Source organism: Neophocaena asiaeorientalis, unplaced genomic scaffold, assembly GCF_003031525.2.
Source record: "Neophocaena asiaeorientalis asiaeorientalis breed wild unplaced genomic scaffold, Neophocaena_asiaeorientalis_V1.1 scaffold72, whole genome shotgun sequence".
NCBI classification, from domain to species: domain Eukaryota; kingdom Metazoa; phylum Chordata; class Mammalia; order Artiodactyla; family Phocoenidae; genus Neophocaena; species Neophocaena asiaeorientalis.
In genome coordinates, this window is record NW_020185336.1 from 787,110 (window position 1) to 812,094 (window position 24,985).

The 24,985-nt window shown below is 35.1% G+C and overlaps 1 protein-coding gene and 1 non-coding gene across 5 annotated transcripts in view; one reads left to right on the forward strand and one right to left on the reverse strand.

Annotated features, from left to right (window-relative positions):
* Nucleotides 1–23,353, forward strand: part of SCN9A (sodium voltage-gated channel alpha subunit 9) — an 88,079-nt gene extending 64,726 nt beyond the window's left edge. For 3 of the 4 annotated variants that reach the window (XM_024735947.1, XM_024735943.1, XM_024735945.1), the window contains exons 20-26: nucleotides 1,972–2,094; nucleotides 5,769–6,050; nucleotides 6,831–6,884; nucleotides 7,796–7,933; nucleotides 13,899–14,003; nucleotides 15,602–15,872; nucleotides 18,941–23,353. In XM_024735947.1, coding sequence (XP_024591715.1) covers nucleotides 1,972–2,094; nucleotides 5,769–6,050; nucleotides 6,831–6,884; nucleotides 7,796–7,933; nucleotides 13,899–14,003; nucleotides 15,602–15,872; nucleotides 18,941–20,133 — 2,166 coding nt within the window. In that variant the 3' untranslated portion in view covers nucleotides 20,134–23,353. Of the gene's footprint in view, nucleotides 1–1,971; nucleotides 2,095–5,768; nucleotides 6,051–6,830; nucleotides 6,889–7,795; nucleotides 7,934–13,898; nucleotides 14,004–15,601; nucleotides 15,873–18,940 lie in introns of all 4 variants that reach the window. The other variant, XM_024735946.1, reaches the window with a different exon arrangement.
* On the reverse strand, nucleotides 13,691–13,796 carry LOC112393655 (U6 spliceosomal RNA). The gene has a single exon (XR_003001969.1). It is a non-coding gene; the product is annotated as a U6 spliceosomal RNA (small nuclear RNA).
* Nucleotides 23,354–24,985: the final 1,632 nt, after the last annotated feature.

Sequence of the window (24,985 nt, forward strand, 5' to 3'; positions counted from 1 at the left end):
ACATAATGCATATAATTATATATATATAATGTTTTCATAATGCAACAGAGAGAGCAAAACTCCACTCAATTGTGTTGCTGATAGAGGTGCAGATCTAGGCATGTGGATTTTGGGGAGGAGCTGAGATTTTTTTTATTTCTCAAAAATTGAGAAATTTATCTAGCACAGTTGCTCTCACAGTGTGATCCCTGAACCAACAGCATTGGCACATGTGGGTGGGAACTTGTTATAGATACCAACTCTATAGGTCCAACTCTCAGGTCCAACTCTCAGGTCAAACTCAAGTGCTACTAAATCAGAAACTCTGGTGTTGGGATGCAGAAAATTCTTGTAATAAGATCTCCAGATGATTCTGGTACATATTCAGGTTTCAGAACCTGATTTGATATTCTTTTGATTTGATATTCAGAGGATGGATTTGTTTGATTTCTGCAAGCTTCCTGATTAGTTGAAACTTATTTGATTGAGCATTATTCATCAGTAGGGTCATATATCATGCACATACACATGTATACATAAATAGATAAATATATGCATATACATATGTTCTCAGTTACAGACTACATATATTCAATATAATAACACTCATTTAACAATGGTTTGGAGATCAGGTTAACCATTTCCTTAGGGGTTATTCAAATTATCATAGACATTTTAAACCTTTATTTTTTTCTGATTAAAAAGGAACATTTATTATTCTGATTAAAAAATACACATTTTTTAAAGCATACTTAAGTGGGAAATAATGGACCTGAATGACTGGGTGAATTTAAGAGTGACACTGAGGATTAGTTAGTAATTCTGAATACATAGCATGAGGACCTAAAAACAAAGAGTTATGTTACATTTAGTGAGACATTTAGAAGTAACTGTATGAGAGCAAAACACTTCAACACGTCCTGATTCAAAAATCAGTTCACTGTGTTTCTGATAGCAGCAGTAGTGAACTTGCAAGCAATAAATTTTTCTACTTCTTCAATAGTTAAGGAACTTGACTCTCCTGTTGCTCCTGATCTTTCCTGGAAAACTTCAATCTTTCAGTCATTACTTAATTCCAATGAACTGCATTGCGGACATTGTTCTTAGGCATTGCCTCCTGCTGCACGCAGTGTGAAACAATGGATATTTTAAATGGAACTTATTCAAAGACTGAATACATTTACCGATCCAGATCTTGGGTCATTGAAGAGCTCATTGGTCCTTACCAAAACATGTATTGATTTTACTTCTGTCCATGTTCTTTCTTCTGAGATAACTTGCGACAAGAACACAAATTTCTGTTGGATACTGGTGATGGTGATTGTGGAGGGTCCGTCTAATATGACGAAGTTCTTGTGTGTCTATGTTGTTTGTGAAGCCAGTGAGATCACCTGCTTGTGTGCTGTCTTCAGTACAGTTGAGATTTTCTCCCACTAATTATTGATAGGAAGATCTTTGGTGCCAATTCTGAGAAACTGTAGGTCAGAATAATGTTCTGGGGAATTTGCCTCATCTCAAAGTCATGAGTCTTCAGAGTGCTTTTGAAAAAGGTCTATACTGCGACTTCGATTTGGTTGAGTGATTGCCACACTCTTTTAACTTAACTTCAGAATCACACACTTTGTTATGCCCTGGGCTTTATTCCAATTGAAATTTTGATAGTTGCTTTACTTAAATGTTCAGGATTAATAAGCAAGTACAAAACCATTGACTACAGAAGTGTGAAAAGCATGTGTGATTTTTTTATTCAGATATAAGAAATAACTTACTTTCCTTCTATTATTTCATCTTATTTAGGTTAACTTTCCTTTAAATCTATTTCCTTTAAAAAGCATCTATCTTATCCAATTTTTAGACAATAAGTAGATAACTTTATGTATAAAATCATATTGTTCTTGTTGAACTGCTCTTAGTGATCTTTGAAATTGACTTTTTCTCTTCCTGCTTTATTATTTCATTGAAATGATTAATGAAATTTTTCTTCTTTTTTAGGTTTCTTTGGTTACTTTGGTCGCAAACACTCTTGGCTACTCAGACCTTGGCCCCATTAAATCCCTTCGGACACTTAGAGCCTTAAGACCTCTGAGAGCTTTATCTAGATTTGAAGGAATGAGGGTAAGAAAATACTAAACTTCCAATATAATATTCATATTTCCTAATGGAGTGTAAAATATGAAAAAATGGGTATGTAGGAATTATGGACTGTTTATATTTACACACATGTGCATATATATACGTATATATGGGCTGTTTATGTATATGAGTGTGTATACATGTGCATATAGATGCAGTATTTCAATGCCTATTGATTAACAAAAACTAAATCAAATACAGTAATGCCTCCATATTATATTGTGAAGCAGTGATTCAAATAAGTGACTTTTCCCTTCCTAAATGACAGTCTTTCCTATGCTAGGAAACTCAGGTGAAGGGGACACTCTTAGTCCTGACAGTATCTCTCATATACAAGTCACGAAGGACTTGCCTTTATCAGGTGCTCAAACAATTTAAGGAACTACCCTGGGTGTGGGGCATAAGAAAAGACAGAGAAGTGAAGTAGCATCAGGCATCACTTTTAATTTCATTCTTTAAATACATGGCTCAGTGAAAGTGGAAATAGCTCCAAATTATATTTGAGAAAACTAAAGCTCTGATTTTACTTAATTTGCAGTAGGCAGCATAGTACCTGAAAAGAGATTCATTTTGCAGAAACAAACAAGGTGAGATAAATACTGACTACCAGCAACTTAGCTTTAGGGCTGTATTAAACCAGCAACTTCTTCATAAAATCCATGCTTTATTTTCTCTAATGAGTCTATATCCTCATTTGTTGCTTCTCTCCTTGAATTTCTTCTTCTCCAGATATATTCCTGCTTTCTCATTCCTCCATTCTCTTGGCCAGGAATGTTTCTCCCTGCCCTATCTCAATCCTAACTCATCAATATAGTAAATACCTACTCATCTTTTAAGCCTCAGTTTAAATGTGCCTTGTCTGTCCACCACCAGGTATAATTGAGCATCCTTCCTATATGTTCAGACACATAACATCCTCATTATATTGCATCGTACTTATTTATTTATCTGACTGCCTCTCTAACTGTAGTCTCTGAACAATTTGCTTACTGCATCTTTTAAATGTGGTCAGCATCATCTGAAAACTTACTAGAAATGCAAATTCCCAGGTTCCACCCCAGATATACTGAGTAATAAACTCCGGAATGGGGCTCAGAAATCTGAAGCCTCAGGTGAAAGAATGTTAGTTGTGTTTTAGTCTAGCAGATCTTCATTACATTATGACTGTACCTAATTATGACTGTAACCTCTACTTGTTAGTGTATCCGGTATATGTTGGCCCCCATGTAAATATATGAAAGATCATGATTATACAAAGATTTTTTTTCATAATTAAAAGTCAAGTACTTTTGATCATGTAAGAATTGAAATTACAAGTTTCATTTTATACAGAACGGTAGTATTGGAGTTGACATTAATTTTTCTTTTTGAGCATTAGTAGAATGTTGCGATCTATTCAGAACTTATGACTGATCCCTGGACTCAAGCAGAGCGTGTACTACATTCTCATGATCAAGTAATATACTTTCCCCATCAAGATATTAATACATCCCTCAGTGATTAAGCCACTCCATTATTTTACCGTTTGCTCTCTGTTGTTTATCTAATATACAGGTGAATTGGATGCAGGAGAATGTTTTAATATATTTGGAGGGGCAGGTATGTCTACTTAGTTACGTTTATTAGCCGTGCGAAACAGGGATGTTTCTTCAAATTGCAGGGTCGTTTTAAAGAATAAATGAAATATGATTGGAGGCATTTTGTAGTTAGCTTCCTTTAAAAAGGCTTGAGGTTCTTGAACTTACTGACTTTTCCAAATGGCTTCTCATCAGAACGATATGTATCCATCTCCCTCAGAGACTCATCATTATGCACATTCTTTCAGCACCAAAACTGTGTGAAATTTTGTACTATAAAAAGAGTACAATGGTAAATAGACCCCAGTCCCCCATGAGTGAGCCAGGACAGCGGTCATGGAGAGACAGAGAGGGGAATAGTAGTTATTCCGTGACATCTGCTATAAAACAGTAGGCACACAGTGCTACGGGAGTAGAGATGAAAGTGGCTGCCTGGGGAGGTCTGGGAGGGGCTTCATATGGAGGCGACCTCGCAGCCATGACTGAAAGAATGGGCCCCAAGTCACAGGCAGGTGGGCATTCCAGGCAGAGATGCAACTTGGTAGAGGACAGAGTTGACTAGGCAAGGTATGTTTGAGCAGTGACTATAAGAATCAGCGTGCCTAGGTTATGAGCATAGTGGGAGGGTAGCAGGAAATGAGGATGAAAATGTAGGCTTGAATAAGAGCTGACCGTTTGGAATTCTACTCTCTAATTCTGTTCTTCCTAACCCTTTGGGGGTCATGTACGTTGTAAGAATCTCATAAAAGTAGAAATCATTTCTCCGTAAAGAAAGCATACCCATAATAATGTTCTTCATATGATTTTATGCCCCCATGGAACCTCTGTAGGTCCATATCTACCCATGAACCCCAGGGTAATAACTGTTGTTCTTGACCAAGGGTCAACAACCAAAGCCTACAGGCTGGATGCCTGTTTTTATAAAGGAAGTTTCATTGGATCACAGCCATGCTCATTTGTTTATATATGATCTATCGCTGCAATGGCAGAATGGAATAGTGGTAACAGAAATCATATAATCTGCAAAACCTAAAAATATTTAAGAAAATGTTTGACAACTCCTGCTCTAGACAATCTCAAAAGTAGTCAGGGATCCTGCTTGATACATTGCAAGAAAAAAGGGAGCACATGCTCTTTACTTAACAAGTTATTCTTTAACACCTTTGCACTCAAATTCAGAGTAGAGGTCAACTGTAAGAAGATAGTAAGTTTGGAAAGATGAGGTAATTTAGAAAATCTGGAGGGTGATAAATGCTACAGTGGTCGCCATGAAGGAACACTGGGTGGCAAGAGGCACTGGTGATCAATAGTATTGGAAATGCTGAAAAGCAGAAATAAAGGGAGTATTAAAGATAAACTATTCTGTATTTTTTGTTTTTAATTGAGGCCAGTACTATCTATATTTAGCCAAGGGCTTATGTATAAAGTGTTTTTAGAGTTAGAATAATAAATTTGAAAAGGATTGCTCTCATTCTGTAGATGAGGAAACAGAGGTCCCAAGGTCTTAATTAAGTTTACATATCACGCAACTAGCAGAACCAGTTAAATCTATGGCATTCAAACCGTGAAAAGATTCCCAATCTTAACTCCGCTTATATGTACTAGTAGTTTCTCTATATGGGAGAATTTTAGCACTGGTAATTCTAGGACTATGAACCATTAAATGTACATTTTACTTATTTTAATTGTTTACATTTATAAATTTCTTTCTTTTCTAGAGCATGCAGATTTTATGGCTTCACCTTACATATATCAGGTTTTTGGTTTATTCTTTTTATTTATTTTTTTCATTTATTTAAGCTGTCATATAATCTTAGTGATATGTTCTGTATTGTTGCTAGTAGTTTCACTGTGTGATCCTCATGTACTTTTGTAAACTCATTGATCAAGGGGCTCCTGTCTTATTTTGTCCTGATGAGCACACAGTAGGCCTTCAATAAGTACGTGTTGGTTGGTTGATTTATGTCTTAAACATGTAAGGGTGGCTTTTCTAATTTCTTTAATTCTGTATTGTGTTTCATTAATGTTGCCCATTTAACATTCATACTAATCCTAATCATTCTTTTTTTTGAATGCTAGGTGGTCGTGAATGCGCTCATAGGTGCAATCCCTTCCATCATGAATGTGCTACTTGTGTGTCTTATATTCTGGCTAATATTTAGCATCATGGGAGTAAATTTGTTTGCTGGCAAGTTCTATCAGTGTGTTAACACCACAGATGGGTCACCGTTTCCTACAAGTGAAGTTGAAAATCGTTCTGAGTGCTTTGCACTTATGAATGTTAGTCAAAATGTGCGATGGAAGAACCTGAAAGTGAACTTTGATAATGTTGGACTTGGTTACCTGTCTCTGCTTCAAGTTGTAAGTGAGCCCTTTTATGAATGCTTGACATTTTGGTGCACACTGGATGGAGGAGCTGTCATTATTTATATAATTATTAACTAAAAATTAAAGATAAAGTACTTTGTGACTTTAAAAATAGAGTTGGTCTTTTTAGAACATGTGCCTATAAACATGAAAACAGAACATGGGTTCTGTTGCATTTTATCCACCTTTTTGGAGTCACCTGATCCCCTGCCATTGTGCCATCTGAATACTGCGTGCAAAAATGAATAGTCGTGTTTTGGACTGCACTTTTACACTACAGGGAAATGAGAAGGACTTCCCACGGGTATGGAGAATCCTTAAGATATGGAAAAAAAATTGTTTCCTTTGTTATTCATAAAATTCTCCTCCCCACTCTGGAAAAAAATAAAAGTTCATGTACAAAACTCACAGGCAGTTGTGACAACCTGGCGATAATTAACTAGGAGTCAGATTTAGGATGTGACTTTGTGATGTGTCCCTCCCCTTTTTTCCCTTGACACAGCATCTTATGTTAAATTGGTATTTTGAAATACAGTGGGCTCTCCTTATCCGTGGGTTCGCATCTGCCTAATGCAAGGGACTTGAGCGTGGGCAGATTTTGGTATCTTCAGGGGGGCCCTGGAACCAATCCCCTGCAGATACCGAGGGACGACTGTATAGTAAAACTCACTAATTTAGTATTAATTAATAAATGCTATAACATTAAACACACTAAACTCACTTGTGACTATTTTAAAGTATGAGGTTCAGATTCTATAAATTTTATATTTACAGGCAACATTTAAAGGATGGATGACTATTATGTATGCAGCAGTTGATTCTGTTAACGTAAGTATTGGTAAACATAACACTAAACTCTACAATTTTGAAAAGTTCCTTAGTTTAGTTAGGCTGTTTTCAAACAGCAGCTCCAAGGAGCCCTTGGTATGTGCACACACACTGAAGAACACCCACCTGGTGGTAGCCTAGTGGTTACCTGTGCAGCATTTGGAAACAGAGCTTGGCTTAAATTCTGGCTGTCCCATATCAGACAAGCTTGCATATGACTTCGAGCAAATTACTTTATCTCTCTGAGCCTGTTTATTGATTTATGAAAAGAAAGTAATTCACCGCCTACATCATGGGATTGTTCTGAGTGAGGATCCAACTAGAAAATGTTAAGTAGAGCGTTTAGCACAGCTTGGCAATAATAAGTGCTCAGTAAATATTTGTTTATCAAAATAAAAAGGAAATAACGTATTTTATTCATAGTTTTTACTGCTTTTATATTTTAAAGTTCCTTGAAAGAGTTTATGCGAAATTAGTCACACACTAAGAAAGTTTGAAGACTGCTGACTATTTCATATTGTCACAAAAGCCACAGAAGACGTTGTAATCAAATGAAAAAAAAAAGATTTATATAAGTGTGATATCATTTCTTTTATTTTTTTCTGGAAATAAAAATTATGCATTAGGTCCTTTACTTACTAAATTGTCCTACAATCTGAGAATAAGTACTACAGTGGATAAGCCCTTTGTAGTAATTTGAAGATTATATTCATAGTAAGCATGTAATAAATATTTATTTAGTGTTGAATAAATTTTTAAGAATGATTATGTTGAACCTTGTCAACACTATGGCTTCTGAAAAACCACGTTTACCTAGGATAGCACTGTTTGAATTACCTTGTCAAACCATGTGAAAAAGAAAATGATGAATTTTATTGTCAACATACTGCTAACTTTTGTTAATTTTATAGGTAGACAGGCAGCCCATATATGAATACAGCCTCTACATGTATATTTATTTTGTCATCTTCATCATCTTTGGGTCATTCTTCACCTTGAACTTGTTCATTGGGGTCATTATAGATAACTTCAACCAACAGAAAAAGAAGATAAGTATTTCAAGTTTTTGTCATTGCACTGAAAGAAATTAACAATTATTTTCCCAAAAATACAATGTGAAATTTAATTTGATGTCAGTTAGTAATTAGTTCATTAGAATTTCATTCATTTTCCAAGTAATTGGTTACTATACAATGATGGATATGCTTAATCTCATTCATCTCTGCACAGAAAATAATCATCTCCTAAGTCAGAATTATTTTTAAGAAATACATCAACTATTCAGTTTTATTTTCCAATGTTCCCTATAGGGGATTGATTAAGAAAATTCAACGAACTAATTATTTACTCAAAACATGTTTCATAAGTAGTTACTGTATTCTGTTCTGAGCCACTGTTCTGTGTGGTATGTATTGGGCTGGTACTTAAAAAGGACAACAGAAGATACTTTCCTGAGCTCAAGGAGTTTATATAGCAGAAGAAATGACACAGGTAATTAGAGTTAAGATTTGCAGGTCAGACACTATGAGATTTTTGTTTCATTAATGTTCACATCAACTGTATCAGTCTTAGGGCTGCCATAGCAAAGTACCACATACTGGGTGGTTTCGAACATCAGAAGTCGATTCTTTCACAGTTCTGGAAGCTAAAAGTCCAAAATCAAAGTGTTGGTAGGACCATGCTTTCCTCAGAGTCTCTAGAGGAGGATCCTTCTTTGCATCTTCCAGCTTCTGGTAGCTCAAGTATTCCTTGGCTTATGGCAGGGTAACTTCAGTCTCAGCCTCTGTGGTCACATGACGTTCTCTCTCTGTCTCTCTCCTCTCCTTATAGGGGCACCAGTCATATTGGATTAAGGGCCCACCCTACTCCAGTATGACCTTATTTTAATTACATCTTCAATGACACTATTTCCAAATAAGGTCTTTCTGAGGTACGAGGGGTTAGGACTTCAACATATCTCCTTTTTTATTTTTGGCGGGGTGAGGAGGGGGGTTGGACACAGTTTAATCCTTAACATCAACCATGAGAGGAATTATTATTATAGACTTTGTCTGATAAATGAGGAAAGGCACGAGATTTTGAGTGACTTACCCATGATTATGCACCTGGTTAAGTGTTAGGGTTTTAATAGTCAGTAGTTGATCCCATGTACCTTGTATATTACTTAGGCCCTTTCCTATGCTGTACCCCCAAATACTATAATATGACATAGTGATAAATGCAGTAAGAAAATTAACAACAAAAAATGTAAATGGGCAGTCAGAGGAAAATGAGATACAGCTATAGAAAGTTTTATGATATATGTGACAATTGAGCAGGCCTTGGAAGATGGATGAAAAGACACAAAGCAAGTGGCAGGCAGAAGGATAAGTAAGCCACATGAAGGGTCAGAGAAGTGTGTGAGCACATGGACCATGCTGGCAAAGAAGGTGCACTGCAGGAGAAATACCAGTCCATCCACTTTGGATGGAGTTTTGAGAAGAGAAATAGAAAAGATGAGGTCTTTATTTGCTTGAGAGCAGATCTGAAAAGTCATGTTAGATATTTTTCAGTAGGATCTGATGTGTCATTGAGGTATTTTGAGTACGGAAGAATGTATAAGCAGGACATAGACATCTGTTAAGATTTGATGACATGTCTGATCGTGTATAAAATACTTTACACAGTAATCTTCGTCACATTTTATAAGTCTACAGAGCACAGTATCCCCACTTCACCTTTCAGAGGGGTTGTGTGACTTGCACATGGTCTGATAGCTAAGAAGTAGCTTCATTATGCATCTAACTCCAGAGTCTCTTTTCCCAGAGATTATGAAAACTCAGCTTTAATTAAAAATTTAGGGCTTCCCTGGTGGCGCAGTGGTTGAGAGTCCGCCTGCCGCTGCAGGGGACGTGGGTTCGTGCCCCGGTCCGGGAGGATCCCACATGCCGCAGAGCGGCTGGGCCCGTGAGCCATGGCCGCTGGGCCTGCGCGTCCGGAGCCTGTGCTCTGCAACGGGAGAGGCCACAACAGTGAGAGGCCCGCGTACCGCAAAAAAAAAAAAAAAAAAAATTTAACCTAACAATGATGCAGGGAATGACTGGGGAGAGACCAAAGACTAGGTCAGACCCTGCTTTACCTGACACCTAGACCACACTTAATTCTCCAAATTAGTCATTTGCAGCAATAGAGAATAGGGGATTCATTCAGTTAAGAGATTTTAGGGGGTAGGGTCTACAGTGTTGTTTGTGATTTGCAGGAGAAAAAAATGTCTAAGAAGTCTCAGTTTTCTCAAAGTTAACAGAGTTACAGTGGCTCTAGCACCACCCACAGGAAAAGAGACCTTTGAAGGGTGAGTGCTGGAATACCAGGAGGAAGTGATTTCAGCTACTGGCTTAGCATCTAAGAAAAGACAGGTGTACATGCAGTGAAATGTCATCAGTGGCCGTGATTGACTATTCTCATGTGAAAGAAGATGTAGCAAATATTAAATATTATTTATGCTTATATTTCCAAATACAGGTGTTTATTTTTCAAAGAATTTTTAAAATTCCATGTTCCATTCTTACATTTTATATCTAACAGTCAAACATTATCATATATTCATGCCTTTAGGCAGAGGATCTTGAATAATTAATAATTAATCTTGAAAATAATTTCACAAATTATACCATAATTTCCAATTTATTTTTCCTACTTTAGTCATTATATACGTGTATATGTGATATATAAGCACATACATATGGTTCTCCAGCATTCCCTGTATATAATAAATTATAGTGGATCTAGAAAGAGCAGTATGACATGACAGGACAGCCACAGCCCTAACTGCTTTGATCCCCTTGCTCTTGAATGTTATTCTTACAACAAGAATTGCCACTGCAGGAAGATGGGTTGGGTAGACATCATTACCAGTAATGTCAGGCGAAAGTTACTAATTTCAAAGCAGTGACAGCTACAGTTATCCCCTACCATTCTTCCAGTGTTTCGCTATTCTTCCAGTGTTTCGCTTGCATTCTAAGCTGCTTTTTATCTTCTGACCCTTTCTGAATGGTTTAGGGTTTCTTTACAACCTACTAAGAGAAGGAAAGAAGACAGGACCAACACGTCAAGCAGGTCTCCTGCTAGAGGCCTCTATATGAATTCATCTAATCCATAGAACAAACAAATGAAAGTGGTGTCTCTATACAAGTGTATAAACCGAGGCCTAGAGAAGATAAACAACTTGTTTCAAATCAAGTAGTAGGTCATTGGTAGTCAGGATCCAAAGTTCTGTTTGACTGCAAAGCCTATTTTTTCCACAATGCGATGTTGCCTCTTAATGCTTTTTAACTTCAACACTTTGGTCTCAGTTTAGGACCCTGCCAAATTCCCATACCTCTTTCTAATCACCAGCCCCACTTTACTAGTTTGCCAACTATCCATCATTCTTATACACACTGTTTTCATCTTTAACAAATCCGTGTGATAATTGGGTTTTAATAGTTCATCAGAAAATATACTTCTGAAAATTAGAACATAAGTTATTAATGAGTTCAAGTTATAAAAGGGAAATGTATGCAATGTATTTACACAAATGACTAGTACAGACCTGGGTACATAGGAGTAAATTCTAAGTAACATCAACCCTTTTCAGTAACTATAACTGTTTGGAAGGTTAATAACAACAACGGAAGTTATAAATAATTACTGAGCGTTTGAAATACAGTATCTTAATTGATCCTCACAACAAACCAATGAGGTAGTTACTCTTGTAATAATGAGATGATATAACCTTAAAGAGATTTAAAAACTTACCCAAGGGCAACAGAGATGAGGATTGAACGAAGATGATCTTACACCAGAACTGGGGTCTTCTTAACTACTATATAATACAGCCTTAACAGAGTGTAAAGACCAGCCTGACTTACAGAATGTCTGCCACCTAGCTTTTTTTTTTTTTTAATTTTAAATTTTTATTTTTTTTTATATCTTTATTGGAGTATAACTGCTTTACAATGGTGTGTTAGTTTCTGCTTTATAACAAAGTGAATCAGTTACACATATACATATGTTCCCATATCTCTTCCCTCTTGCGTCTCCCTCCCTCAGACTCTCTCTATCCCACTCCTCTAGGTGGTCACAAAGCACCAAGCTGATCTCCCTGTGCCATGTGGCTGCTTCCCTCTAGCTATCTACTTTACGTTTGGTAGTGTATATATGTCCAGGCCACTCTCTCACTTTGTCACAGCTTACCCTTCCCCCTCACCATCAAGTCTGTTCTCTAGTAACGGGATGCATTTTACAAGGTCTGTATAAGCTACAGTTAAATAAAATCACAACACAAGTTTCTCTACTGGAGCATTTTGTAATCTCCTATTAGATTCATCCCATCCTTCATTATGTTGACAACCAGGGTATCATCAAGGGAAGACAAAACCTGCTACTTTGGTTTTTACCTCTAATTCAGAGTTATCTTCCCAGTGTTTTCCTAACTTCTTGTAAGTTCTTGACCTGCTGTGATATTCAACCCTCATCACTGAGGAATAAAGGGTCTGGGCTTCTCTTAACATTGGCATGAAAGTTCTGTCTCACACTCAATAGATCAGATAGATGAATGCCAAAATTGCACAAAGACTTCCTATCAATTAGAGGAGATGTAAATTAAAACACATAAGACAGAAAGGGAAGCCTGGTTATCGTTAGGTATTTGATAAGAAAATGCAATCCAGAAAAACCAAAGGGAAACCATAAACAGATCACCTTAGCTCCAGGACCCTACAAGTTAAGTAAGGATTTCAGAACTGTAAATTCCCCAAAATAAATTCCTAGTTACATAGATTGTACTAATTTATGCCATAACTAAAAAGTTTATATTGTGGACCGATGAGGAATGTGCGTGAATCTGTATAAATTATAGATAATTTTAAGAAATTAACAGAGTTTAAAAGAATAGGCAAAGTTTCTAGGCCTCCTTTGTGAGATTTAGGCTTATACAGCGTAGAAAGGAACAAAAACTTTATTTAGATGTTAGTTTATTTACTGTTGAATCTTAAATGTTGTATATCCAATTAGAAAATCCTTCAAGTCAGAAACCCTGGATTATTGGTAATTTTCTCAACATCTGAAACTCTATTACATGTAATGTTTACACCCAATAAAGTGTTTATGTTGAAATTCCTTGTTTGGAATTAAAGAGGTAACTAAAGAGTTTTTTTTTTTAATAAATAAATTTATTATATGTATACCAAATATATGTGTGTGTGTGTGTGTGTGTGTGTGTATGCAGTATTTATGGATATGTGCTATACATGTATATAGTATATTCATTTATTCTGCTAAGGGAATATGATATATTAAAATGAATACAAGTGAATATAAAAATAATACTATTTTAGCTACCACTTTTGGCCCCTACTCCCTACTCTTTATGAGTCAATATGGCTAATAAGTAGACGTTAGCCAAATTATCATTCACTACTGATATATTTGTTATTTAGCAATGAAATGCCTGGTGAGACAAGTAGCAGATAAAATGAGATAGCAGGTTAGGCTACTAAAAGATAATTGAGCCAATCATTATTGCATGTAATCCATATATTTTATGTATTATGCATACTGCATTACGTACGGAGAGTCTGTGCCTACACGTAGGTAATCCTTTAAGACAGGTTTGATTTATAGCTACCTTGCACATAATAAAGGGCATTTCATTTCTTTCAATTGAAGTGTAATTGATATATAACAGTATATTAGTTCCAGGTATACAACATAATGATTTGATATTTGCATACATTGTGAAATGTTTACTATAAAAGTCTAGTTACTGTCTGTCACCATCTGTCACCAAAACTACAGAACGCTTCACAGATTTGCATGTCATCCTAGATCAGGAGCCATGCTAATCTCTGTATGGCTCCAATTTTAATATATGTGCTACTGAAGTGAGAAAACATTTCATTTCTATATGAATATATTTTTAACCTGAATAATGATCTGAAGGAAGATCTAGACAATGATTCTGGTTTTAACTAGATTTATTTTTTATTTCTTTACCTTGGAGGTCAAGATATCTTTATGACAGAAGAACAGAAGAAATATTATAATGCAATGAAAAAGCTGGGATCCAAGAAACCACAAAAGCCAATACCTCGTCCGGGGGTAAAAAAAAAAAATTATATTTAGCATGTAACTTTTAAAATTATTTTGAATTCATCTTTAATATATAATTATTTCTTAAACATGAATGCATATATTTTAATATTTTGAAGAAAAATTCTTATAAAACTGAACATATGTATTTTGAACACTATCACAGCTCGTAATATACCTTCATATAATTTCTTTTTCTATAAAAATGAAAAATAATTATATATGCTTTTTTTCTTTTTTTTTTTTGTGGTACGCCGGCCTCTCACCGTTGTGGCCTCTCCCGTCGTGGAGCACAGGCTCCGGACGCGCAGGCTGAGCGGCCATGGCTCATGGGCCCAGCCGCTCCGCAGCATGTGGGATCCTCCCGGACTGGGGCACGAACCCGTGTCCTCTGCATTGGCAGACGGACTCTTAACCACTGCGCCACCAGGAAAGCCCCTATATATGCTTTTATCTCTACCTTAGCTATACAACTTACTATTAGTATAAATGGCCTGTAGAGAATCAAAATAAAATGTACTTTTGATTGAAATTTGATTTTCTTGATGGCTTTATGATGTAATGATGGCTCTCTATCAGTCAGGTGAAACTAACCTTGTAGATCTCTGATATTTCAACAAATAGCCAGAGAAGCAGTTGGACTGGTCATGAATCTAAACTTTATCTTACCATAGGGTCAAAGACCAGAATAGGCTCAGATGTAAATAGTGAGTCTTAGCAGTTAAAGAATAGTTTGTATTCCTCTAACAATTAAAATAATTTTAAATGCATTACATGTTTTTCAATTTCTTTTCAACATAACACACCTTACCAAAAGTCATGGCTGCAGACAGAGCCGTCCTAAAGATGGGAATCCACTTAGTACCAGCTGGCTACATGAGGATTACCCAGCACTTTTTAAATGGACACATGGCCAGGTTTCACCCAGACTCTACTGAATCATAATGTATGAATTTAAAGCTCTGGTATTTAATTTTTTCAGTACACTACTTGACTTTGAATACAGTGCCTTAAAACTTGCCTATGCAACTAATAAAGTGATTTTGAAAATCGGTTTCCTAGAAAGCATAATACTGTCAGACTGACAAGAAAGGTGATGTGTTAAGTATGGGTATGTTTGGAAATGTATATTCTATACATGGAAGAGATAGGAAAATATAGATCTGATATTATAGCAGTAATATCAGTACAAGACAGTGCCAACACATTAGTCAAAATAACGTGACAAAGTAGAAATTTAGAGATGTCATTTTATTACCTTGAAATACTCGAGGTAGTAGGGCTGAGGTTTTCTTAGTTAAACTTAACCTTGTGATCCTGGCAACTCCTATATAACATACTAGGGGTGGATATGCTTAAAAGCAAATGTTAGTTTACAAGGCTCGCTGAAGACTTGGTATACTGAAAGTCAACAGCAACAAAAAGTTTTCATGTACTCTAAGATTTAATAATATTTCTTGTATAAAGCAAGAACCTATGACCAGGGATAAGTTATGCAAGTTTTGAAGACTGATACCTTAAAAAAATTTTTTTTACTAATGTAATGATTTATGGATACTACTTGCAAAATTTACTGTACATTTCCTATTATTTTTGTTTCTTTGCAGAACAAATTCCAAGGATGTATATTTGACCTAGTAACAAACCAAGCTTTTGATATCGCCATCATGGTTCTTATCTGCCTCAACATGGTAACCATGATGGTAGAAAAAGAAGGACAAAGTGCATACATGACTGAAGTTTTATATTGGATCAATGTAGTTTTTGTTATCCTTTTCACTGGAGAATGTGTGCTGAAACTGATCTCCCTCAGATGCTACTACTTCACTGTAGGATGGAACATTTTTGATTTTGTGGTCGTGATTCTCTCCATTGTAGGTAAGAGCATTTATTAATCAGATTTCCATTTTGAATCAAACTAAACATCACACATACTCAGGGAAGTTTCTGAATTCTGGAATATAAACTTACTTTTGAGTAAGTTAGTAACACTGAAAGAGTGAAGGAACCTTAAAAACAAAACTAAAAAAAACAAATACCTCTGTGTCAGAATTCCTAGGTTTCACACAACAAGCCTCAAAGCCACACATATTCTGTTTGTTGGAAGCACATAAAACTCCTTGATATTTGATTTCCAAGATTACCCTTCACAAAGGTAGCAGCTGGGTCTATAGGTAGGTAGGTCTTAGAAGACCAATGTAGAATCTGAAATCACTTCCGGTTTTTATACATATGAGAACTATCCTTTGATTAATGATAATATAACTAGCCAGAATATTGGTGACTCTTTGTGAAAATTATTCCTGAACTCAAAGTAAAAAGTTAAGGTCTGAAGAAATGCCAGCTTCATTTCTTATGGCTTCATACTTGTCAAGTTTGTAATCATTTCTCAACCAACCCCAGTCATATCTGTGAATCACAGTATTTGATTTTATACTTCCTCTCATTTCATTACCATAGCTGTTTTTTCTATCCTATTTTTTTTTATTATTTGTACATGCCTTGCCCAGTAGCTTAGGATTGCATTTATTTTCATAATTATGAATTTTAGACAGAGATTGTAGAGATTATTTAATACAAACTCAATTTGGAGATACTGAAACAGGCAGGACAAGAAAGGTTAAAAGTCACATAACCTAAAACTGCCATACTGAGTAGTATAAGTTAGAATAGGGATTCAAAATCAATTTTTGAAAAAGGAGTATTATTACCAGAGGTGAGATTAAAGTTAATATATAAAAAACACAAATTAAAATTTAGGTAGGAATCACATACAACAAGCAAAATGGTGGAAGCATTCCAGTTAACTTAGGAAGAAGAAAAGTGTATCCCTCTATCACCTCTATTTGTAACAGTGTTGGCTGATACAATTAGATAAGAAAACAGAGAGGTACTTATATTTGAACAATGGAGCAAATTTTCATTTTCAGATCTTATTATGGCACTCTAAAAATGCAAGAGAATCAACTGAAAAATATGGATTCAATTAGAATTCCAAAGGTGCAAATTTTAAATTGTACATACCAATGTTAGTAATTGTTTTATATGTGGAGCAAAAAATTAGAAAATATGCCTAAAGAAAAATTTCATTCACAATTCCAATAAAAATAAAGTAAAATACCTAGTAACAACTTTAACAAGAAATGTATAAGGCTTCTATGAGGAAAACTAACAGAAACAAAAGAAGGTTTAAAATAATTGAAAGGCTTTTCTTGTACTTGGATAAGAAGGGTCTCCCTGTAATCATGACCATTTTTTTAAGAGATTAATCTATAATTCCAGTGTTATCCCAATGAGAATATGAGCGTCTTTTTGTGTAGTGGGGATAATAAATTGGTGATATAAATCTAATGATTCTAAAGTTCACCTGGAAGAAAAATTAGAGTAATGAGGGGTGACTTACATTGCTAGATATTAAGATTATTATTACATTGATGAAGTAAAACAGTGTTTACTAAGAAGCTCAATGGATTCAAATGAATAATCCAAAATTAAACATCAATATATAGAGAATTACTAAGTTACTCAGTTAAAAGATCTCATGGATCAAGATTTAGTAATTGATGTGTAAAAATTAATGTATTAAAAAAAAAATGGATTCTAGTAGAAATAGATTTATAACCGTGAGCTTGAATAGTCCTTTCTATTCATGACAAACTTGACTCCATGAAGAAAATATAATAGATATGACTACATAAAAATCAAAATATTCTATGGAGGAAAACTCACTACTACCACCAAATTAAAAAAAAAAAAAAAGTTGAAAGACAAATTAGAAACAGGGCTATTGTTAATGTAACATTTAAGGCCAACAAAGGATTAGCACTTGTAATAGAAAAATAGTCCTCATAAATCAGTAAGAAAATAGTAAATCTCCCAATAGAAAAATGGGCAAAGGACTAGACTAGGCCAAAAAGAGAAAGTTGAAAATAGTCAACAAGTATACAAAATGTCCAATAAATAATAAAAAAATTTTGGATTATTTTTTCCCAAAAGAAATGCAAATAAACTATAATAATGAGATGTTTTAAACATCACAAAGTTTTTTTGGTAAAATTATAAAGAAAAATGACAACACTGGTGAGCATGTGGAGTGTGAGCACTTTCATAGACTATCATTAGGAGTGTTAATTTTACAGACTTTCTGGAGATAGACTTGCAATATATAACAAAACTTTAAATATACTGTTTGACCTACCTTCTTTTATTATCAAAATATGCCCATGGCCCGTGAGCCATGGCCGCTGGGCCTGTGCGTCCGGAGCCTGTGCTCTGCAACGGGAGAGGCCCCAACAGTGAGAGGCCCGCGCAAAAAAAAAAAAAAAAAATGCCCATGCAACTAAAAGAAAATATACCTGCTTGGATATTTGTCTCAGCCAAAACAATTGGAAACAACATAAAATTCTTCAATATACAGTTATTTGGACACAACATTGTACAACTATAAGGAATTATTCTGTTGTCATTTATATGAAAATATGTCCATAACGTATGATGAAGTAGCTAAAACAGATGACATATAAAAGCTCCTATATCATGATTACATTTGTAAATGTTTGTGTGCTTGCATAGAAAAATGGAGTGATCCTCAACAAAATATTAACAGTAGTAAATGGTTGGTTGATATTTCAGGTGATTTATATTTTCTTTTTAGCATTTTACTGTGTAGCTTTAATTTTTCTACCCTTAACAATTAAAAAAATTGTTGTGGAGGAAAAAAATAAGATCTACAAACTTAGTAAGGGAGAGAAAATTTCACAATAGTAATTCTAACCATTTCCCTGTGGGATTGCTTGATCCTTGGGTTGTAATGAAATTGCTTGCAATGTAAAATGACAATCCTGAAATCATAAGAGGTAAGATGGCACATAAAACTATTTAGAGTCATAATTTTCTGTAGCATGGATATTTAAGTATTTTCTTTGTATTCCTTCCCTCTTCACCAGGTATGTTTCTAGCAGATTTGATAGAAAGGTATTTTGTGTCCCCTACCCTGTTCCGAGTGATCCGTCTTGCCAGGATTGGCCGAATCCTGCGTCTGATCAAAGGGGCCAAGGGGATCCGCACGCTGCTCTTTGCTTTGATGATGTCCCTTCCTGCGTTGTTTAACATCGGCCTCCTGCTCTTTCTGGTCATGTTCATTTACGCCATCTTTGGGATGTCCAACTTTGCCTACGTTAAAAAGGAAGCTGGAATTAATGACATGTTCAACTTTGAGACCTTTGGCAACAGCATGATCTGCCTGTTCCAGATTACCACCTCTGCTGGCTGGGATGGATTGCTAGCACCTATTCTCAACAGTGCACCACCTGATTGTGACCCCAGGAAAGTTCATCCTGGAAGCTCAGTTGAAGGAGACTGTGGGAACCCATCTGTGGGGATATTCTATTTTGTCAGTTACATCATCATATCATTCCTGGTCGTGGTGAACATGTACATCGCTGTCATTCTGGAGAACTTCAGTGTTGCCACTGAAGAAAGTACTGAGCCGCTGAGTGAGGATGACTTTGAGATGTTCTACGAGGTTTGGGAGAAGTTTGATCCCGATGCCACCCAATTTATAGAATATAGCAAACTCTCTGATTTTGCAGCTGCCCTGGATCCTCCTCTTCTCATAGCAAAACCAAACAAAGTCCAGCTCATTGCCATGGATCTGCCCATGGTCAGTGGGGATCGGATCCATTGTCTCGACATCTTATTTGCTTTTACAAAGCGTGTTTTGGGTGAAAGTGGAGAGATGGACTCTCTTCGTTCACAGATGGAAGAAAGGTTCATGTCTGCAAATCCTTCTAAAGTGTCCTATGAACCCATCACAACTACACTAAAACGAAAACAGGAAGATGTGTCTGCTACTGTCATTCAGCGTGCTTACAGACGTTATCGCTTACGGAAAAATGTCAAAAACATATCAAGTATATACATAAAAGATGGTGACAGAGATGATGATTTGCCCAATAAAGAAGATATGGTTTTTGATAACGTTAATGAGAACTCAAGTCCAGAAAAAACAGATGGAACTCCATCCACCATCTCTCCACCTTCATATGATAGTGTAACAAAACCAGACAAAGAGAAATATGAAAAAGACAAAACAGAAAAGGAGGACAAAGGAAAAGATGGCAAGGAAGGCAAAAAATAGAGCTTCACTTTGATATATTGTTTACAGCCTGTGAAGGTGATATATTTGTGTTAATAAGACTCTTTTAAGGAGGTCTATGCCAAAACTCTTTTTATCAAAATAGTCTCAAAGTCAGTGCAGTCGCTAACTCTGATTCTCTAACATAAGTGAGCAGCATTAGCAGTGGCTATTTTTGCATTGGTAAATGAATCTATAAGAATTCTTAAGAGTAACTGTACAGGGATTATTGATTACAGCAAACAAAGGTGATTTAATTTTATTTACTTTTAATAAATCAGAAGACCATGTAGAAAATGTTCACATCTGCCTTGTCATCTTTTCACAGGATTGTAAACATTCATGTTTCCCATGCAAATACAAACGCGCGCGCGTGCGCGCAAATATCTATCATTTGGAGATCTACAAAAGTATTTTCCCTTGGCTTTGCCGTGAAGTGCCCTGATGGAAGGAATGAATACTAGTAATGAATGTTTAGTTAAAGCATCTTATTATTAGGGGGCAAGACTCTTTTATCCATCTACAGTGGTCATTCTATATTTTGAGGTGCTTAAATTTATTCATATTGCATCAAAACCAATTTATATGTGCCTATTAAATGCCATGGGATTAAAAACATGTAGGCTCATCAGTTCAATAAATGCTTTTTATTCATCTTGACTCATACCAACTAGGATAAGAGTTACCTTTAGAGTATTGTGCCTCATAGACTGCCTTTTTCTATATCCTTCTTTGTTCATACAATAACTGTGGAACATGAAAAAAATATTTTCAGTATGTATCACATTCCTCGAAAGAAAAAAATGAAGGTAATTGAGAAAAGAAGCAACTGAAGAAAGCTTTATTCACTCTTATGTATACAGTGTAACACTGGACTGTGCTGCCCCAAAATACCATTAATAACCCAACTCTTAGTCATTTTTGTCACCGTTTTCTGCTTTCTGATTCAGTATTGTTGAGTTATGCTTTAGCACTAAGCAAAGTTGATATTTCTCTTCCGTGGAGTGCTTCCAGATATGCGGATAGATATTTGATACCATGGAACATGTTTGAGCAGATAATGACTTGGGCACAGTATTAACTGTGTCTCCTGCATACCATCCTAAGTGTGTATGGCAAGCTTTCAACACAGACTTGTGTGTGAAAAGGATGAAATAGCATTCATCCTCTTGAACTTTTATGCTTTCATCTACAAAATGAGAAAGATGTCACTTTCTCCATAAAATTCTGTGACTATGAGGTATATTATGTATCAATCAATAACATATCCTGAGCTTATAGTTTACCAAGCACACATTCATTTTGCTGTTGTCCTTCCACCAAGGATTATGAATCTAGTTTTTAAAAAATCCTTGTTAATAGTGGCTTGAAAAGAAACAGCCATGATGTATTTTTTATGAGTTTATTCCAGGAATATGAGATCTTTCTTCTATCGAGTTATTTATGCACACACAAAAATCGAGTTACATAAGTAGAAAGAATTTTATTTAGAAGATTTTGTGGGAGTTTTCAAAGCAAATATATACAACAATATTTCATTCATTTGCTTTCTTAAATGAAAAAAGAACATAAATATATTTCTATCTGAAGTATTTAAAGCAATTTTTTTGTTGTTCTGGCTAGTTAAAAATAAAGGAGATTTAAGCATACCTATAGAGATGAAGAAGTATAGGTAGAGAATGAGAGGCAGAGAGGCAAAGAAACACAGAAATGAGAAAGACAGATAAAAACCAAGAAAGCGAAATTTCCACAGAACTTTCTATCTAGAATGTTTTCAGCATCTGTGAAGGAGATTATCACGTCCAGACATTTGTCCTAAGGCACATATGAAATTAAACCTAGGGCCAAAGATTCTTTACACCTAAGTTCAATCACTCATCTTACATTATTTGAGCCTCTTTTTTATTTAATATATAAGATACCATGCAGTGTTTTCCTAGACTATGTAGAGCATTGCATCACATCCCTGCTAAGTCTGTTGAAAATAGGTTTTGACACTTTAATTAGAGAACCATACAAAATATATTACATTTGTAAGATATTTTAATACATTAAATTAAGAAATTAATATTACCTTAAATTTGAATGCAGTTTATCCTCATTTTAAATCCATATAAATATAACTGCACTTTGCATATTTATATAATACAGTGTGAAAAGATGTATAGTGGGTAAGTTTATTATGTGTGATTTACTACTGTTTTTACATTGCCTGATTTTTATGTGAAGAAAATATTGGCAACTGGTTCCTCAACACAATTTCTTCTTAGCGTTTCAAAAAAGAAAAACTTACAAAGTCACACTTCTATTTCATGCTGCACCTATTTCATGCTGAACTATAATTTTTTTCAATATAACATGCTTAGGTTTTGTATATGTATGTTTTCCCAGGAATGTCTAGTTGTGACTTTTTATTTAATTTAATACATTTAATGTATTTAATACAGTACATTTAATACAGTACAAGCTTGAAGGAAAGCTCATTTAATACAGTACAAGCTTGAAGGAAAATTAGACTTCTCTTTTCATGTAGATTACTGTTTGGTACTGATTATAAGATACCACCCTCAGAAAGCACTGTCATGCTAATATTTAAGTCACACAATCATTGAACTCATTTAACCTAATGATATAGAATGGCAGTTACACTGTAAAATTTAAATTGGAATAAAACTGAAGTGAACAGATTTGAACATTCATACAATTTGAATAAAAGTGGGAGAATCTCACTTTACCTTTTTGACTGTTACATAGTTTGCAAAAGATATAAGTGATTTGTGGGCTGTTTCTAAATGCTGATTGTTGAAAACCTCAACCAAAAATGTTCAGCATGATTTCATAGAATTTTAATAGCTTTGTTAAAAAGAGTTAAGATAAAATGCATATGTAAATAAAGCAGTTCTAAATACCAATTTCAGAGAAATGTTAGTGGGAGTGATGAAAAAGGGCCAGCTAAATTAGAATGCCCAAGTAATTGGCTTGGGTTTAGGACCTATGTATAGAGGCCATCAATTTCTGTAAATATCTGCGGTTTATTATGTTATATTCTTGAGGAAGATAATCAAGAACTGCTTCATAAAATTCAGTGAATAGCCATGAATATAATAATGCTGTTTACATAGAATTCTTTACAAATTTCATATATCTATGAATGCTCAAAATGTTTGTCATAAATTATATTGTAGTTATACTTGAGACTTACACATTGTAATAGAATCTAAAAATAAAAGTCATCAAAAAAATAAAATCATGTTGGCATGTATCTTCTGTTTTTGTGAAAATAATCTTTAAGGAGATCAATTCAGTGCCTCCCTAAATAAGTTGTAGCTACTGATAACTTTTTTCTTTTCATTGAAAAATGGACAGCTTCAAATGTCTTCCATGAGGAGTTTTCCAGGGTAAGAAAGATGGGGACAAAGACTATAGAATTCCAAAGGAATTCATTGAAATCTACAATAGAGTTTGTGCAGGAGAAGAAAATTGAGTCAGGAAGTGAAAATATACAAACATTTAGCCACACAATGACAGTGTGTATCTTTTTTGTGTGATAGTGTTGAGAGGTAAGATAGCATACATAATGGCGAGGGCTTGGGTTCTAGATCCAGAATTGTATTTGGATACCAGTTAAGCCAGGACTCTTCAAATTTCCTTAATACATTACTTAACATGTGCCTCAGCTTTCTCATCCGTAAAATGAAGATAATAGTACCACGCTGCCATATGGTTATAAAGGTAGAATGAGAAAATTCACATGAAGCAATTAGAACAGTGCCTGACAACACAGAATCAAGGATTTATATTACTAATAGTAGGTTAGTGTGACAGTCACTTCGCTGCTAAAAGTATGAGCCCAAGCTACCTCTCCATCATACAGGAGCACAATGCAGTCTCCATAAATGTTAAATGATGATATTTCTATTTTATATGGGTAAGTGTGAATATAGTATCCAGAGAGTCTCATGCATCCAGTTGGTATGTAGTGAGCATTCAGTGCACCAAAATATTTTTTAATTGAACTATTTTTTTAGATTTATGAATGCAAACAACATGCTAAAATGAGAAAACATGCATACTGTATTTACAAAGGTTTAGCTTTTTCCAGGAGAGTATTTGGAGGTAGAAGTTCCCATATTAACTAAATAGTTAATCCAAACCTCTATTTTAGTTTAGCTGTGAGCATCCAGTCCTGTTATTTGTCTTTAAACAAGATATACTAAAAAGAATTGCTGCTGAGCTGGGCCACTATTTCTACCTTGTGTGTTAGTATAATGGCGTGTAGAAAGGTATAAAATATTCCTAGGGAATCTCTGTACTGGCAGTTGTGATAGTCACTCTGCAGAATAAAATTATAGTCCCTCAACAGTACCATCACCTCAACCTGATTGGCAATCACATGAAGTTCCTACAACAGAACAGCTCAATTCTTCCTTGCTGTAGATAACATTATACCATAATCCAGGCAAAATGAGCTGCAGAACACACGGTAATAATCTCTCTCAAGGGAGGGAAAAGTTGCATACTGATTAGAGCAGAGGAGACCTTTGCTGCAACAACATTTAATGCATACAGGAAGAGAAACATGAATAATTGAGAGCTATAAACAAGCAACAGAGCAAACATGCTACACTTTATTATTCTAAGAGTTGTATAATTAGGTACCTACATTAACAATCCATCCCAGAAAAGAAAGCCAATTTTAAGAGATTTAGGAGGCATGTGTCATGTCTGTATCATGTGCTTTAACTTGATTCTCAAATATTTAATATATATTTTCATAAGCAGTTTAAAGGCAAAAACGTAGATAAAACTATAGGCAATAAGTATATAGAAATGATTCAGAGCTTGTTAACAATTT